Raw genomic sequence first — 19,471 nt, forward strand, 5'->3', positions numbered from 1 at the left:
GTACCAGCAAGGATGTTTTGTGAGAGTGTCCCGGGGCCAGAGAGAGTGACTGTGATGGGGTTCTCCACAGTACGGCTGAGTAATGACATGTTGTTAGCAGTCGACTGATGATTCTTTACAGATACTATAAACCTCACTTATCTCTTGGCAGGTGCCTTCTTAGAAGTGTAGATCAAGGGACATAAAGTCACATCCATGTGATTGGCTTATTGTACAGTAGGAATGCCCTTTGGGTTTTATTCAGTCAGAAGAAAAAAAAACATTATTGTGGAACAACAAGGATGATTTGGACCTCTGAATATAATCATGTTTAGTTTTAAATTGAAGTTAATGATCTGGGTAGCTGCTGAATGTAAGAAATGACATGACAAAGTTACGGGTTTATAAAAAATAAAAAAAAGAAGAAGCTATTTCCTGTAAACAATCTTGTCAACCCGACAAGTAGACAGTACGGCAATTTCATGTGACGTGTAGCAAATTTAAAAAAGTTATCTGAAACAATTTTGTTCAATAATAAATGGGTAGATTAGTGTAGTGTTTCTCAATCCTGGTCCTGGGGACCAAAAGGGGTACACATTTTGATTTGTTACCTTGGCATTACACAGCTGATTGAAATACCAACGCTTGATGATAAGATGACCAGCTCTGGGCAATCAGTGACTGGCAGACACTTCAGTGAGGCTTGAATGTGGCCTCTTGGGTCTGACGGGACTTCCCGTTTTTGGTTGGTTAAATCCTTCGTTTTGTCCCCCCTCCAATTTTTTACATTTATTTTGAATATGTTTATTTTTTTGTCACCAACCATTGTGAAAACAACTAAACTACTTGGGCAGGCCGACCAAGAAGTCAATCAGGAGCTGGCCCTGGATCCAGAGTTAGCTATCTCCTGGGGAACATGCATTCAACACCTGATCTGCAGACTTTTACTTCTCACATAAATGCACACATTCAATCAGGATATATATTATTTAGCCAGACCTATAGGACTCCTGGACACTGCGACAGTAAAGTTAGCAGTAGGCTGACTCGGTGGTTTCGTAACAATATTTACAGATTCATTGGGTAACATAGGTGATAGTCTGTTTTTGTATACAAATGTGAGTAACGGTGTATATATCATTAGATTCCTTGATACACTGCGAATGTATTTAAATTCAAATATAATAATAATATGTTCATTTAGTAGACACTTTTATCGTATGTTTCTGATCCATTTAGCTAGTGATAAGAGTTACAAAAAGAGTAAAGTAATTTTTTCAAATTCTATAAGCCAAAGTTAAAAACAGCAAGTTATGTGGCCCATCCAGGAATCAAATTCAAAACCTTGGTGTTACAACAACCATGCACCAGCCAACTGTCTTACTAACTAAGCCTTGAAAATAAATTTACCCAGAAAAAAAGACTTACATAAACATGACTTTATAGTTTGGTAGATTTTTCAGAGTCGTAATCATCCACTTTGCAGCCTTTGTCTATCTTCATGGCGATAGTCACATTTCTACAGGAAAAATGAGATATCAATGACACCAAGCTTCAAAAGACAACAAAAAGTTATACATCCTTAAACAACTTCTTTGTAACTTTTTTAGATTCTCCATCTGCCTCATATATGAACGAATGCCCTCTTATAGTTCCACAGCATTCCTACAAATGCAAAAACGATCAGCCAAGTCTTATGTATGTGCATCTTTCCTCACATATCCTCTGGTACCACCTACCTCTTCCCCTCGGCCTCATCTGTAGAGTCAGGTAGTTCTGTCCTCCTGGTCTCAGGAAGCAGAAAGACCAGAGCCCCACCAACCAATGACAGGCTGCTGAACACGATCGTGGGGATAGACCAATGGTATGTGGCCAATATGTTGAGCATTGGTGACAGTATTCCAGCAATTCTGGTCGCTATTGAGCCCAAGCCTGTGGACGTTTGTCTGAATGAATGAAGGAGCAAAGGAAGTGATACATTAAGGGTTATTAAACCATGTAAAATAAGATATATTCATGGGCCTTATATGTACATGTATATAATGTATATATAAGATAAATATATTTATACACACAAAAACACACACACACACATACATGTGTATGCATTTGGAAAGTATTCAGACACCTTAACTTTTTCCACATGTTGTTACGTTACAGCTTTCTTCTAGAATTTATTAAACAGTTTTCCCCCCTCAATCTACACACAATACCCCGTAATGAAAAAGGGAAAATAAGGTTTTTACAAAAAATAAATAAATAGAAAATATCACATTTACACAAGTATTCAGACCCTTTACTCAGTACTTTGGCAGAGATTACAGCCTTGAGTCTTCTTGGCTATGATGCTAAAAGCTAGTATTTGGGGAGAGTCTGCAAATCCTCTCAAGCTCTGTCATGTAGGACGGGGAAAGTTGCTGCACACCTTTTTTCAGGTCTCTCCAGAGATGTTTGATAGGGTTCAAGTCCGGGCTCTGGCTGGGCCACTCAAGGACATTCAGAGACTTGTAACGAAGCCACTCCTGCGTTGTCTTGGCTGTGTGCTTAGGGTCATTGTCCTGGTGGAAAGTGAACCGTTGCGCCAGTGTGAGGTCCTGAGCGCTCTGGAGCAGGTTTTCATCAAGGATCTCTCTGTACTTTTGTTGGTAAAATGATGATTAAATGACTGAACAAATCATTTTAAATGGAACTGTAACTAAGTAAACTTATACTCTGTTTTATTATATCTGATTAACAATATGAGTTCATAAAATGGGATTGTGTGACACAGACAAGGAGTAATTCAAGTTAATAAACATCATTCCAACTAGGAAGAAAGAAGTGGACTGTGTAAACAGATAAGGTCGTTAACCTATGGTTGAACCGACGAAACTTAGCTCTGGGGTTTTTAGATAAGACAGTGAGTGCATTCCTAGGTTTTCTGTTAATTAGAACTGTCAGCCAAGTGGTGATCGATAATGTTGAGGGGTCAAAAGTTACCTGGGAATGTGTTAGTAAGTTAGAATGAACTTTTCACCTCACTTTGTCCCTGTCGAGAGGAGGGGTTTCTGTTAAGCAATGAAATGACGTCATGTTTTGTATATAAACTGTTGCTCGTGGTGAAGTGGCAGCGCGCTCCAAGAATAATTTCTGCTACCTATTATTGAAAAGACTGGTCTCCGTCTATTTTATGGAAACAAGAATCTTACAAATTCTCATAAAATAGATTAAGGGGTTTCAATTAATGAAAACACATTAGCATAATTAAATTACAGTAAATACTTTGCTCTGTTCATCTTTCCCTCGATCCTTACTAGTCTCCCAGTACCTGCCTCTGAAAAACATCCCCACAGCATGATGCTGCCACCACCATGCTTCCCCGTAGGGATGGTATTGGCAAGATGATGAGAGGTGCCTGGTTTCCTCCAGATATGATGTTTGGCATTCAGACCAAAGAGGTCAATCTTGGTTTCAACAGATCAATGAATCTTGTTTCTCATGGTCTGATAGTCCTTTATGTTTCTTTTGGAAACCTCCAAGTGGGCTGTCATGTGCCTTTTACTGAGGAGTGTCTTCCATCTGGCCACAATACCATAAACACCTGATTGGTAGACTGCTGCAGAGATGGTTATCCTTCTGGAAGGTTCTCCCATCTCCACAGAGGAACTCTGGAGCTCTGTCAGAGTGACCAACGGGTTATTGGTAACCTCCCTGACCAAGGCCCTTCTCCCCCTATTGCTCAGTTTGGCCGGGCTGCCAACTCTAGGAAGAGTGGTGGTGCTTCCAAACTTCTTCCATTTAAGAATGATGAAAGCCACTGTGTTCATGGGGACATTCAATGTTGCATACATTTTTTTGGTACCCTTCCGCAGATCTCTGCCTCAACACAATCCTGTCTTGGAGCTCTGCGTACAATTCTTTCAACCTCATGGCTTGATTTTTTCACTGTCGACCATATATAGACAGGTTTGTGCCTTTCCAAATCATGTCCAATCAATTGAATTTGCCCCAGGTGGACTCCAGTCCAGATGTAGAAACATCTCAAGGATGATCAATGGAGACAGGATGCACCTAAGTTCAATGTTGACTCTCAAAGCAAAAGGGTCTGAATACTTATGTAAATACGGTGTATATATTAATGTTTTTGCCTTGTCATTATTGAGTATTGTGTTTAGATTGATGATTGATTAAAAAAAAATAAAGTTTAGAGTAAGGCTGACCCCTTCACAAAAAAAGTGAAGGGGTCTGTATACATGTATATGGAAATATATAGGTCTTACCTAACAGAGGTGGGAAACAGCTCCTGAACATAGACGTTACATACGGATCCAGCATTGTTCATGAAAAACCTCCCAGCAGTAGCAAGAGCAGTAATAGCAACGGCGTTGTCTAAAATAGAGTTAACATACTAAACATCAACATGTTTTCTCCTCTCTGTATGATCAGTCCACTGCCTCGGTAGATTTTATATCTACAGTACCAGTCAAAAGTTTGGACACACCTACTCATTCCAGGATTTTTCTTTATTTTTACTATTTTCTACTTAGTAGAATATTGTAATAGTAGAATATTGTAATAGTGAAGACATAAAAACTATTAAATAACACATATGGAATCATGTAGTAAAAAGTGTTATACTAATGAAAATATATATTTTATATTTGAGAATCTTTAAAGTAGCCACCCTTTGCTTTGATGACAGCTTTGCACACTCTTGGCATTCTCTCAACTAGCTTCATGAGGTAGTCAGCTGTAGTGTCACATGGAGTGTGCAAATCTGTCATCAAGGCAAAGGGTGGCTACTGTGTAGAATCTAAAATGTATTTTGATTTGTTTAACAATTTTTTGGGTTACTACTTGATTCCATATGTGTTATTTCATAGTTTTGATATCTTCACTATTATTCTACAATGTAGTGTCATGACTCTCTCCTTGATGAGGATTAAAAGTGCCAGATCAACTCGGCACATGGCTGACAGATAGCCAGACTCTGGTTTAATGACTTAACAGCAGGTCATAAATAGTTAACAGAAACTTTCTCTTTCTCGCCCTGCAGTATTATAAATCCCTTTGTTTACAGAAGATCTTCGCTGCCAAAAACTCTTAACGGCCAAAGAATGACCTTTGGAACAATATTCATGAGGTAAGAATATTAAGAATGGTCTATGGAGATCTAAAGAATAATCCTGTCATGTGGATTATTATTTTGTGATGTCATTAGCCTATAGGGGCGCTATTTCATTAGTGGATAAAAAAACGTGCCCGTTTTAAGTGCAATATTTTGTCACGAAAAGATGCTCGACTATGCATAGAATTGACAGAAAGAACACAGTCTAACGTTTCCAAAACTGCAAAGATTTTATCTGTGAGTGCCACAGAACTCATTCTACAGGCGAAACCAAGATGAAACGTCTAACAGGAAATGAGCAGAATCTCTGAAGCTCTGTTTTCAAATGTCTCCTTATATGGCTGTGAATGCAGCAGGAACGACCATGTGCTTTCTGTGGTTTCTTCAAGATGTCTGCAGCATTGTGACGTATTTGTAGGCATATCATTGGAAGATTGGCCATAAGAGACTACATTTTCCAGGGGTCCGCCCGGTGGCCTTTATCTAAATTCGTGCGTAATCTCCAGTTGCGGTCATTTTGTCCTGGGATTCAGAACGAACGCACACTTCCACGAAGGATATATCATCGAAGAGATATGTGAAAAACACCTTGAGGATTGGTTCTAAACAACGTTTGCCATGTTTCAGTCGATATTATGGAGTTAATTTGGAAAAAAGTTTTTTTTGGTAGCCAAACGTGACGCACCAAACGGAGCGATTTCTCCTAAACAAATAATCTTTCAGGAAAAACTGAACAATGAGTCTCCTCATTGAAAACAGGTAAATGATTTTATTTGAATGCTTTTCTGGTTTTTGTGAAAGTGTTGCATGCTAAATGCTAACGATAATGCTAACGCTAAATGCTACGCTAGCTAGCTACTGTTACACAAATGATTGTGTTCCTATGGTTGAGAAGCATATTTTGAAAATCTGAGATGACAGTGTTGTTAACAAAAGGCTAAGCTTGAGAGCTAGCATATTTATTTCATTTCATTTGCGATTTTCATGAATAGTTAACGTTGCGTTATGCTAATGAGCTTGCCGGGATAAATACACTCCTGGATACAGGTTTTTTTGGTAGCCAAACGTGACGCACCAAACAGAGCGATTTCTCCTAAACAAATAATCTTTCAGGAAAAACTGAACATTTGCTATCTAACAGAGTCTCCTCATTGAAAACATCTGAAGTTCTTCAAAAGGTAAATGATTTTATTTGAATGCTTTTCTGGTTTTTGTGAAAGTGTTGCATGCTAAATGCTAACGATAATGCTAACGCTAAATGCTACGCTAGCTAGCTACTGTTACACAAATGATTGTTTTCCTATGGTTGAGAAGCATATTTTGAAAATCTGAGATGACAGTGTTGTTAACAAAAGGCTAAGCTAGTTAACGTTGCGTAATGGTAATGAGCTTGAGTCTGTATTCACGATACCGGATCCGGGATGGGTAGATCAGAGAGGTTAAGAATGGTATGACAAATTAACTGTAACTCGGAAAGTGTATGCGTCCTTTGTATCAAGTTTACATCTAAATGTGGTATAAAATACATGATTAAATATGAGAATACTTTTGTGAAGGTAGCAATGTGATTTTAGCCTTCTAAATTAGATCATTGTTTTTCATATAAACTTGTGCCCAGTCAGTAGCCACGCCCAAGTGAGCTCAGAGTTCGTGTCAGCATGATGGAACGCACCCTTTGGTCAGAGTGCTTAAAATGACTCTGTAATAAATAACACATAGACCTAAAAGATGTGAGGCCAAGGTCCACACCTTGAAATCGTTAGAAACGATGTACTGAGACCATACAGCGTGGAGTGGTTGCTACATGGCTGAAAATGGTTTTGAACTCTACAGACCAGCCTGACGTACAGCGTGAGCTGAATGTTACGAAATTATTTAAACTCTACAGACCAGAAACATGGGACGGTAGTCCAGACGTTTGAAATGGTGAAACTCACTCTAAATCTCTACAGAAGAAGATAACCTCATCTAGGAGACCAGAAATATTCAGTCTGCAGCTGTGCATGTGAAAAGTGTCCTAAAGACACGAGGTGGGAAAGAAGAATCCCTCTGACACAACCGTTGGTACTTCTGAAGAATTTACCGAACAAACACTCGAAGACTAGAGAAACTCTACAACTAAGAAGGACATTGTGATCTCTGGTGTACAACCAGAGCCTTACATCGAGCCACTACCCGTAGATGGATCGATTGGTTTCAATAGAGACGACAGAGAAAGACAGCTACGTGTAAATATATATTACATTTCTAATCCGAATGAGCGGTGATCAGGGTGCTAAGTATTATGGTTACTGTGAGCGTAGTTTCCAAATGTATGTATGATAAGTTGACTCTCTTTGTCTCTCCCTCGCTTTCTTTCCCCACCCCCTTTCCATTGTGTAACAAGCCGTCATATCGTGTCAGTCCACTAGGGACTTTTATCTCATGTATATGTATTCTGTGTTATTATTTAGTTAAATAAATAATTAAGCCAATTTGTGTATTGATGTTTCATCAATAAGGGCTAGGGTTCTTGCGACGTTCAGAACGAGACTGATATGGGGTAATAATGATTAATAAGTGACTGTTATTGATATCAGAGATATCTGTATATCTTAAGAGTTTAAGTCGAGAGATAACTCGTTAAACCTTTCCCGTGGTGCCCCAATTTCCTAATGAGTTAAAAATACAAAGAAAAATACTTATCTTTTCTGATAATTACTATATTGAGGGAATTACAACTCGCTCTGGATAAGAGCATCTACTAAATGATAAAACAATGTAAATCTATTCCAGTTGGAACTTTATTTACCTTGTGGAACAGCCAGGATTAGGAAGCATGTGAATCCGCCAGTCATAAGGGTGGCCATTAAGGATATCTTCCTCCCCAAATATTCCAGTATAAAGATGCAGAGTATATGACCTGGTATCTCTGTGAGTCCGAACAAGAGCAGTGTCAAGAAGATGTCCAGGCCAAAGTTTCCAACGTTAAAGGACAGACAGTAGTAGGAGAGGTTTAACGAGAACCTGGGATTTCAGAGAGACACACAAAAACAGACATCACATTTGTTTGTCATGATGAGATTTATTATGGGCTGAAAGTTGACCAATGTGAGATGTTAAGTTATTGAGAGTTATTAAAGAACTTACCATGCAAGAGTAATAGTTAAGAAGTATTTCCTAAGTACAGGAGATCTGATGAGAATGAGTATGCCTCCCTTCTGAACAACTTTCTCCTCAGCTATCTGGAATAGAGTTATCTTTTACAGAAATGAATAATTATAGACACTTGAATCTCTGCTTCCAAAGATTCAAGTGTCACACTTTGCCATAGAGATTATGGGATAAATTATGTACATATATGGAGGAACACAAGAGAGAGATACACTTATAGAGTGCATTTGCCATTCTGGTAAAATGCATTGTCTATTGTATAGGACAGGAAGCCAGAGTAAGGCCATGAGAGTATGGGACAGCTGGAAACACTAAAAATGGAGACACATAGTCTGCTGATATTAGACAACCACATGAAGAGAAGGCGACACATAGGCGCCAGGACAGCTGGACACACTAAAACTAGAGGAGACTGATCCGAGATAAAAGACACACATACAAAGGAACACATGGAGCTAATTACATGGTCAAAGCATATAGGATAGAGGGACGTATATTATCTTTAGGTCAAAGCAAGGGTCTTGTCACCATTATAATTTAACGGAAAGCAGATGTGGATGTTATCGAGCTGAACAAGCAGGATGCACAAATTGGGATATAATGGTGGCAGATGGACTGAGGGAAGTGACGTCATTTGCATGTGGGATGGACTCCTGTTGTATGTGTATAAATCAGAGCCAGAACTCTGAAAAAGTGTGTGTTCCGCGGACCACTCCGGCTTGCGATACTCTTGTATTAAAAGTCTATTATTGAATTCACAGGTTCTTGCAAGTGTCATATTTTGAAATGATTAGCCACGACATAACTTGGCGCGCTTTTGCCAGGAGTGACAGGGACGGAGGCGTCCTTGGCTGACGGCGGGTTCTTTGGACAATCTGGCAAACAAGGGTGGCCGCCCAACTATAACAAGGTAAGCAAGTACTTACAATAGTTGAAATGTTTGCGTAGATTGCTTCAGGACGTCAAGTAAGTCTCTCTCTCAAATTTCCTAAACTATAGAAACGAAATAACTTTTGAATTCAATGAATTGCATGCATGTGTGTAAGCTTGGGAATTGTATAGCAAATACGAATGTGCATGCATGTCTAGTGAGTAAGTAAGCGGGGGTTGTGAACTTTGCTGGTGTCGGGTGTGTGATTCGGCATGTGTGGGCGCAGGGCTACAGCTACCTGCTTATATGGTTAGAAAATAAATAAGTAGTTAGACAAATATTCATGGCTACCGCTTCAAAGAAGAGGACTGAACGGATGAGTATTTAGTAAATAAATACACATGGCTACCGCTCTGAAAGGGAGGACTGAACAGATGAATATTTAGAACGCAGGAAGAACGCTGGCCTGATTGTGCGACGTTCAACTGCAAAAAGAAATCCTGCGAATATATAACGCTCCGCCTAGCTAAACGGGGGTTTATAAATCAGTAGGTCACGCCACGATATTGCTCTAACGTAGAATAAAGATCAGTACGGGGTGGATGAATAAGATATGAAGACAAGCTGATCCGATTAGACAGTAGTCTCGTCATATCATAGAAATCCTATAATCTAGACTTATGTTGAGGAAGTGAATTAAGTCAATAAAGAAATTATAGGTCGTTTTTAGGTAAAAACGAAGGGTATTTGTGAAAAATCCTATAGGATAATACCAGCTTATGTTGAGGAAGTGTATTAAGCTCAGAGAAAGACTGTTGTTTTTAGGTAAAAATAAAATGAATGAATGAAAATAAACGAATGAATGAGAAGAATGCTGTAATATAATTCTGTGTGAGGATAGAACAGTAGGAATGAGGACAGGTTGTGTGTGTTTAGACAGAAAGTCCAGAAGAGGGAGCGCGCAGCCCTCCTGTGACAGAGTATAAAGTTGAAGAAGGGTGCCTGTGACTTCTTCTGGCTGGCCAAAAGTGATCCTCTATCACAGTTTAATACATTTACAGTGATCCCTATCATAGTTTAACTACTATTAGGCAGAAGGAACGAAATTAAGGAACATCAAAGTAAAATAAGTTATAAGCAAAGATAAAAACACAGTGATATTTGAGGTGCTGTACTAGAATAAGACATTAAGGCTTTTGTAGTATTCAGTAATACAGTTGTAGACATTATAGAGTAGGTTTTAAAAGGAGGTATTAAGTGATGTGACTAATAAATTATTATTTGGGAAAGTAGGGTAGCTCTACCTTGGGAAATAGTAAATAAAGTGTAGAATGCGATGGGAGTGTTTAGGAAAAATAAATAGTGGCATGGAAACAAATGGACTGTTTCTCCCTGGAATATAGAGATAGCAAAATTTAATAAAGCCATAGAGTCACTGAAAGAAACACACATTAATTCTACCAATTCGGCTTGAATATGAAAGAGCAAACCGTATAATGTAGGGCAACATTACCCGGTAAACAGGATAAATAAAATAATGAATTGGAACGATCACATAAAACCATAACAAGACGCTTAACTTACCAGCGTTTTAATGATAATTAACATTATATCATCAGAAATACATTACGATGGGGGACAGATATGATTCTGCTTGCCATCGCAGACGTGCGAATGGTTTGCAAAGCTATAGAAAATATCTAAGCGTAAGAAGTTGTAGATGTGGAGCTAACAAGTATGGGGGAAAATGAGTGTAAGATGACACTGGAACTTAGTGCGGTAGCAGAGAATGCCTCTATACAGGAGTTTGTACCCTTTTCAAAAGAGCAACAACTAATCGTTTTAAGGTTAGTACGAATTGAATTTTCACCAAGCGGTGTATAGTCTCTGATTGATCAATAAGTGGTTCATAGAGAGTACAATTTATATGTGATGAAATATGTACTAGATCACGTTTTACCTAACTTCTAGTAAGGTACCGATGTAATTTACAAATAGCCCCACTTGGAGTCGTTTTGCATTGAAACGGCGGTTTCAGTGGTGATAAAATGCGTGGAGAAGTTGTTATTAGCGTCAAAATACGGAAAATAAACGTATATGAAAAATCACAAACGTGGTAAAAATAGTTAGAAGAAAAGCAAATTGTAATATATGGGTGTTTTCAATTTCTAAGGGTAAGATACAGATAACCGAGCAGGAAGAAAATATGCGTTCTGTGCATGGCTAAAACTTTTATCGCATGCTCAGGAAAAGTAAGGGGATTTTAGTATATGTAATACTATTAGCTTGCTGATTTAAAAGGTAACATTGTGAATGTTAACGAAATGTATATTTTTTTTCCAGAAAAAAAGGGGTTACATTTTCTTTGGTCAAAATGTAATTGGAGACTGTAGTACTGAGGAAAGCAGTTAGAGATATTCGGTCACTTTAAAAGTCTTAGTATTTGGTTAAGGCTATAACTGGAGTTCCGGATAAGTGAGGCCAGCTCATGTGTGCTCTTGGCCTATATGCGATAGTGGGTTTCCTTTGGAAGGGTTTTTTCAGTTCAGTTTCAGATTGGGTATGCAGAAGGATGGAAGTGTTTTTGGCCTATAGGAGATAGTGGGTTTCCTTTGGAAGGGTTTTCAGTTCAGTTTCAGATTGGGTATGCAGAAGGATGGAAGTGTTTTTGGCCTATAGGAGATAGTGGATTTCCTTTGGAAGGGTTTTTTCAGTTCAGTTTCAGATTGGGTATGCAGAAGGATGGAAGTGTTTTTGGCCTATAGGAGATAGTGGGTTTCCTTTGGAAGGGTTTTCAGTTCAGTTTCAGATTGGGTATGCAGAAGGATGGAAGTGTTTTTGAAAATGTATTTAAGTTGTTTCTAAAGAAAAGGGAGTGAAAACATTTTAATGGTGTCAAATGCCCTGAACCCTAAGAATTTCCCTTGAAGACTGATCAACTTCATTAGAAATTGTTGGAACAGGTGGGATTTAATTATAAAATGATTGAGAAACACCAGTCTCTATTCAAAGTGTACCAACACTTTGAAATTCTATTATGTCTTGAATTGACTAGTTATTCAAATAGGTTTATTTTTATTTAACATGGGTTCCTAGGAGAGATTATCAGTTCCCTGGGGTTATGGTCTTTGGGTAAATACAAAATGTGCTTTGTTCATTCTACATATAACAAATAAATGGAAATATATGTTAACAAGGGATAACAGTCACTCCAAATGGTTTATTGGAGTGGGGGTTTCTGCAAGGGTTATGTTGATAACTACATAATCTGTAACTCATCTGAGAGATCGCCAGTAGAATAAGGGAGTTATCATGGAAATGTGATGTCAGAATGCATTAATGCTTGGGAGAGATTATCACCACAACAAGTGTGTGTGAAACTCAAACCCACCCTACTGGCTGAATAGTGTGGGACAACTGTGTCTGATGACCTGTGAACTGTATCTGGAATGATATGTGCTGGGAGAAGAAAGACTAAAGGGGATTGGGATAATTACCTTTTATTACCAGGCCACTCATGACGGAAAAACAGAGGCAAAAGGGCGCATGGTAAAATAGATATTACCGGTACTAAAAGTTTTTAGTATAATGTTAATTATTAAAGGGATGAAGTATTGAATTGAGTAGGTCAAATGTGAGTTAAAGTAAACACTAAGGACTGTTATCCTGAATATTGGATTGGACAATGTATAAACAACATTTAGTTATGATTTGAATATAGGACTGTTTAAATTTACTAAGCCTAGGGAAGCTCTGGAAACTAATCCTGAGACAGGTTGATTGACAGAACTTGCAGAATATTAGATTAAAGGTTTTTGTTTCTTTTATTTTACAATATCATAGTAATCGGAGTGATACATTGGAATGACATCAGTAATTGAATAAAAAGTATAGTCTGTTGTGTGATAACACCCAAGGATGAAGAAGAACGAAACGGATGGACGTTTTCCTCAGGTTTAATTACATTACAAATAGTGGTAATTTATGGCAAATATGCAGTTATTATAATTTACTTTACTATTTTTCTTGTTTGGTCAATTTATTTTTTGTTTTGAGGAAAATAAGTGCATATTGTTTCTGATATAAATTGACTAAAAATGATTTGAGAATGTTTAAGTATGTATCAAACTATGGAAGGAAATTAGGAGTAGTGACTTATGTGTTATGGGTTAGAAAAACTGTAACTACATTGGGGGCTCATATATGAAGGTTATGGTAGCGGAGGGGTGTTATTTCTAGAAACAATGTATATTGATAGACGAGATAACTCACAGAAAGGGAAGGACAGTTGGTCTTGTAAAAATATAGGAATATAAAATATAGGGACAATTCTAAAAGTAAATAGAACATTACACATACCTAGACTATGGTAAAAGTAATAAGTAGTGGCATTTTGTACACTAGAGCAAAAGTTTAAGAAGCTTAGGACTTAGTTTTGTTAGGATTGGATATTCTTCCAACTGGAAGACACTTGACTGATGACATGTTATTCTTACAGCAGTTGCTGTAGGGACCATCATTTGGCTATCATTATGAATATTTTTGTGGCTGGAGGCCAGGTATTTGAGACAGAATGTTTACATAGGGCTGTTATTTAAATTAAGATTTAGTGATCCTGCTATAAGAAGAAAGTCTGTTGTCAGGAAATAACCCATGTGTTCGTGTGTATGTCCCCAGGAAAAACAGCACATAAGAGGCCAGATGGAAGGGCATGGGCTGAATTCTGGAGACTGAGGGTACATGAAGATACACCGGGCTGGGGATATACTTCATACAGCACCTGCAGTGGTAAAGATCGTCATGTCTCTCTTTGGTGGGTGCATAAGTTTCACAAGAAGTAAGGTCCAGCTGAATAATGGGTGAGCTTGAAAACACCATGACAGAGGACGTGAAACAAAAGAGAGAGAAAGAGAGAGACTAGATTCCACTGTAGACATACTGGGTTGAGTTTGGGGGTTACTTGTTTTATTTGTTAATGTATCATGTGAAAAAGGATAGATGTTAGGGTAGTTGTACTCTAAACAACATGTTGAAGGCTCGATGTGAAAGCCCATACAGTGTTGAATTACTTCAAGAAGAAATAATGTTGACTAAGGTTATGCATATCAGTTGAAATAGAGCAGATGGGGAACTAAGTAAAAAAATGACATGATTTGGGAACACCTCTCAGAACCTGCGGCCGAAAGGGGAAGACTGGATGAAAGCACGAGGAAGCCAATTAGGGCCTCCATTTTTGTGGAGTATCCTGGAGGCATAGAGTCAGGTGAAGAGAGAGTGGGAATTGTCATGGTCTCAGATTTCAGTATTCATGAATACAGTCATGCATAACACATAACATTGTCAATACTGTTATGTTTTGTCCTTTGTTTTCCAAGTCTTATGTTTAGGAAACCAGATGGAGAAGGGTTCGCCAGCTTCAGCTGGAATGTCAGTTTGTGTGATGAGTGATGGAAGTAAGATAATGTATGGTGTAATCATAGAACAGAGGCCATAAGTCTCTAAGTATGAATGCCCCACAGAAAGAAGGCAGAAACCTGAACCAGGACGAGAGGTTCCACATCTGATGATCCTAGGGGACCAGAAGGACCTCTCCCAGTGATACCAGGAGATCTAGTCTACGTTCGAGTGTTCCGAAGGAAGTGGGATCAGCCGAGGAGAGAAGGACCCTACGAGGTGGCAATAGCCACAAACACGGCCGTCTAAGTGAAAGGAAGCAAGACGTGGTATCATCTAAACCACTGCACCCGAGTCCCGACGGAGAGAAGGACACAACCATACAGAGATGAGGACACAGAGGATGCTGATTCACCAGGCGGGACCCCGGAGGGAGCAGGAGCAGCGGAAACGATCAAAGCGCCGGGGAGGAATCAAGAAAATGGCAGACTAGATACAACGAGTGCATCAACTAAACGCACTCAGAAGAAGCACCAGGGGAAAAGAGCCTGAAAAGAAAAGAGACAAACAACCAAAGTTTCCTCCAGTATGGCCAGAAAGCCCAGAAGTGGGGGGGGGTAACATGTCTGCCACTCCTGATGATATACCTGTTGGGGCAGACCTCTTTGACAGAAGCCCTCTACAGTGGGACCCCGAGGTATCGCCTAAAGAATGGGAACATCTCTTCCCTGAAATGGACACCTTCCAGATGGAAGCCCAGTCCGGCCTGAGGAGGGAGCCGCAGGGGAAGAAAGAGGAGGAGAGGCCTCTCAAGGAACAGAAGGAGAGACCCCACAAAGAGGAGGAAATGTCCAGCAAGCTGAAGAAAATGGGGATTTCCCCAAAATTGACTTTTCAGCTCTTGAATTGTAATACTACATTCCATTGTGTAACATAGAATGCAGTTTGGCACTAGGTAACACTAAAGGCAGACGTGAATTAAATAAAAATATGTTGGGAGAACATGAATGTGCAACATTAGAACTGAATTGAATGATCCTCAGAATGATGGGTTTACTATTGTAAAAATAAAATAAAAAGGGGAATAAATGAATGTTTTTACAGCTATGGAGATAATGGGATGGATGTGGGAAACACTATAGTTAATTGGAGATAATGGGATGGATGTGGGAAACACTATAGTTAATTGGAGATAATGGGATGGATGTGGGAAACACTATAGTTAATTGGAGATAATGGGATGGATGTGGGAAACACTATAGTTAATTGGAGATAATGGGATGGATGTGGGAAACACTATAGTTAATTGGAGATAATGGGATGGATGTGGGAAACACTATAGTTAATTGGAGATAATGGGATGGATGTGGGAAACACTATAGTTAATTGGAGATAATGGGATGGATGTGGGAAACACTATAGTTAATTGGAGATAATGGGATGGATGTGGGAAACACTATAGTTAATTGGAGATAATGGGATGGATGTGGGAAACACTATAGTTAATTGGAGATAATGGGATGGATGTGGGAAACACTATAGTTAATTGGAGATAATGGGATGGATGTGGGAAACACTATAGTTAATTGGAGATAATGGGATGGATGTAGGAAACACTATAGTTAATTGAATAAACTATTTGGGTGTTAGAAACTGCAGGAGTTAGTCAATGTGATAAAGTAATGATTGTAAAACACAAAGGTAAAATGTGGTAATATCACACAAGTAACATTATATCTTGAAATGTTAAAGAATCAGGATTAAGGAATAGCTGATAGTTTCTGGATGTGTGGGCATACTTACATGCTCATGCTTCAACAAAATGTAATGTATTATTTTTATTGTTTCTATACCGAACTAGATCTTTTACTCTTATGAAATACTAGAGATGTTTGGTATAGTTAGGGTTATTTAAATGTTTTAATTGGATCCTATACTCCTATCTATGTTATTATTTGGAGATGTTTGGTGTAGGTGATTTGTAAGCTTTATTTTTGTTAATCAACTGTTGGAATTATGCTCCACCATATATGTCCTTTTAGTGTAATTTTTGGTGCTTAATAAAGCACCAGGGGAGGGTTATATGGGAGAAATTATGTACATATATGGAGGAACATAAATACTGTAACACAAGAGAGAGATACACTTATAGAGTGCATTTGCCATTCTGGTAAAATGCATTGTCTATTGTATAGGACAGGAAGCCAGAGTAAGGCCATGAGAGTATGGGACAGCTGGAAACACTAAAAATGGAGACACATAGTCTGCTGATATTAGACAACCACATGAAGAGAAGGCGACACATAGGCGCCAGGACAGCTGGACACACTAAAACTAGAGGAGACACACAGTCTGCTGATCCGAGATAAAAGACACACATACAAAGGAACACATGGAGCTAATTACAGGGTCAAAGCATATAGGATAGAGGGACGTATATTATCTTTAGGTCAAAGCAAGGGTCTTGTCACCATTATAATTTAACGGAAAGCAGATGTGGATGTTATCGAGCTGAACAAGCAGGATGCACAAATTGGGATATAATGGTGGCAGATGGACTGAGGGAAGTGACGTCATTTGCATGTGGGATGGACTCCTGTTGTATGTGTATAAATCAGAGCCAGAACTCTGAAAAAGTGTGTGTGTTCCGCGGACCACTCCGGCTTGCGATACTCTTGTATTAAAAGTCTATTATTGAATTCACAGGTTCTTGCAAGTGTCATATTTTGAAATGATTAGCCACGACAAGATCCTATTAAATTACTAGAGGGCCTATGTCATAAACCTTCAAAGTTCCAGAATGGTTTGAAAACAGCATTCACAGGTCAATCAAACTCGAGCAAAACAATGGAATTGTCATCCCGAGTTGCCTCATTGACCACCAGCAAAATGTGCTTACATTTAGGCTATTGTTTCTATGTACATTTCATACTATGTTGAGATAAAAATCTGAGTATAATTCTTGTACACATGTCAACCCCAACATGTTCATGTCATCATTACCAAACAACTGCGTTACAGTTTAAAACGACTTGGACTACCACCACTGATTTCTGAATGCTAGCTATGCTAACCAGCTTATGCGAACGGGAGTTAGCATTTAGCGGTCACTTCTTCTAAACCTGAAAAGGGACAACTTCTACATGTTATGCAGCGAAAGCAGCCAAGTAAGGCATGTGATATCAGAAATTGTGTAATCTATTGTCAACCTAAAATATTGCCATATAATTGCAAATACAGTTTATACAAGTTTTATGACAATTGTCTGTATAAATATCCTCTAAAATACATATATATAAACAGACCATAAATGTCACGTTCTGAACCTAGTTCTTGTGTTATTTGTTTGTTTTAGTTGGTCAGGACGTGAGTTGGGTGAGCATTCTATGTTTTGTGTTTCTATGTTGGTTTTCTGTGTTCGGCCTAGTATGGTTCTCAATCAGAGGCAGGTGTCGTTAGTTGTCTCTGATTGAGAATTATACTTAGGTAGCCTGGCTTTCACAGTTGTTTTGTGGGTGATTGTTTCCGTGTCTGTCGCCACACGGCACTGGTTCAGTTTGATCACCTTTATTGTTGTTGTATTCATAGTGTTCAGTTTATGTTTTTTAAATAAACAACCATGGACACTTATCCACGCTGCGCATTGGTCCTCCGATCCTTCTCACTTCTCCTCCTTACCCTTACAATAAATGTCTAAATTTTAGTGTTCTTGTAGTGTTCTGAGTGCTATTATCGGATCAAATATCAGTACTTGTTGCAACTGGTTTCAGCCAGTGAATGCTTGTGGATTCACTAAATTGTCTGAATGGAATGTTGGCATATTGGCAGCTAAATTGAAAAATGTATGTGTTATTTCCTCTAAAACTGTCTGGCTAGCTAGCTAACTAACACATGCAGATAAATTCTTCAAATTCAGGATTTTACACTATCTTTTCACAGCACTGGCAAACAATGGCTGGCCAGCTCCCTGGCCTTTAAACAAATTCCTAAATCATGCACTTTACCTTCTCTAGAATTGTATCTGGAACTGTGCGTTTGTTGATGGCTGCTACCCTGAGTATCAACTTCTTAGCTTCCTCTGTTTTCCCCTGATCCAATAACCACCTGGCTGATTCAGGAATAAACCTGGAAACACAGAATAGGCAGACAATTTTACAATTATAATTAATATTGATAATCATTAATATTCAGTTTGGGTGATGTAATGCTCGTAAGAATTGTGTCAATTTGTGGTGCTTCCGATTGGCTTTGTAATGCCCCTAAGGTCTTCATCAGTTTTAATAGTTTTAATATTGGTCCAAGACGACACGTGGACACACCATATGTACACTGCGACCACTGCTATTGGTACAGCCATGACAAACTGGGCAAGTCTCCAGTCTCGGATGAAGAAGATCATGCCAGCAAGGATGCACTGGCCAACTCCACTGAACGTCTGACTCAAACAAGACGCATAGGAACGTTTTGTCACTCCGACCCATTCAGTTGCTGTGTGGAAGGAACATGTGGTAATGTTAAACAACTTAATATGACCGGCTGACTGACAAATCATTGACTGAGTTCTGTTATCTCATGTTCTGTTTTACATTTTATTATAGAGCATAGTCTATTTGAAATGGACATCACTTTACCTAATACAATGCAGTTGATTCGAAATCCACCATATGCGATCCCTACTAAAAACTGGGATGCCATATACAAATAAAAGTTTGGAGACAAGCCTGTCGTTACAGTAAAAATGAGCATAATAACCATGGGTATTTGAGTTGCTCGTTGGCGACCAAATCTGGAAGAGAAAAGGGGAGAAAACCGTGTTGGTTAAAACTGTTTATGACCTCCTTTTGAAGGTCTGTTTAATGTTCCTCTGAAAAAACTTTTTGATGTTTGGTTGCATTTTTACAGAGTGACAGAAGACCAGAAGTAAAGGACATCATTCAAAATGTACAGTTATGAATATAACTACTGTT

At 38.7% G+C, this 19,471-nt stretch overlaps 1 protein-coding gene and 1 long non-coding RNA gene across 3 annotated transcripts; one reads left to right on the top strand and one right to left on the bottom strand.

Annotated features, from left to right (window-relative positions):
* Position 1: 1 nt before the first annotated feature.
* On the bottom strand, positions 2–19,446 carry LOC118965570 (solute carrier family 22 member 13-like). Its single transcript, XM_036986601.1, has 8 exons — positions 19,136–19,446; positions 18,824–18,992; positions 18,509–18,629; positions 8,216–8,310; positions 7,878–8,092; positions 4,239–4,347; positions 1,719–1,925; positions 2–1,498 (listed from the first exon to the last, which is right to left on the bottom strand). Exons 1-8 carry the CDS (start codon positions 19,257–19,259, stop codon positions 1,420–1,422), a joined length of 1,119 nt encoding a protein of 372 aa, XP_036842496.1. The 5' UTR covers positions 19,260–19,446; the 3' UTR covers positions 2–1,419.
* On the top strand, positions 8,678–15,051 carry LOC118965572. Of its 2 annotated transcripts, none has more exons than XR_005052982.1 (2): positions 8,678–9,149; positions 13,788–15,051. It is a non-coding gene; the product is annotated as an uncharacterized LOC118965572 (long non-coding RNA). The 2 variants fall into 2 exon arrangements; XR_005052983.1 differs by lacking the exon at positions 8,678–9,149 and adding an exon at positions 9,965–10,957.
* Positions 19,447–19,471: the final 25 nt, after the last annotated feature.

This window comes from Oncorhynchus mykiss, chromosome 8, assembly GCF_013265735.2.
Source record: "Oncorhynchus mykiss isolate Arlee chromosome 8, USDA_OmykA_1.1, whole genome shotgun sequence".
Lineage (NCBI taxonomy): Eukaryota > Metazoa > Chordata > Actinopteri > Salmoniformes > Salmonidae > Oncorhynchus > Oncorhynchus mykiss.

What these genes read in the sequence shown, in the direction of transcription:
- LOC118965570 (XM_036986601.1), bottom strand. Translation starts at nt 19,259, where the DNA reads ATGGTTATTATGCTCATTTTTACTGTAACGACAGGCTTGTCTCCAAAC. An exon ending in CAGATACAATTCTAGAGAAG is followed by an intron (nt 8,311 to 18,508) that starts GTAAAGTGCATG and finishes ACTCTATTCCAG; the next exon opens with ATAGCTGAGGAGAAAGTTGT. An exon ending in TTAACTATTACTCTTGCATG is followed by an intron (nt 8,093 to 8,215) that starts GTAAGTTCTTTA and finishes CTGAAATCCCAG; the next exon opens with GTTCTCGTTAAACCTCTCCT.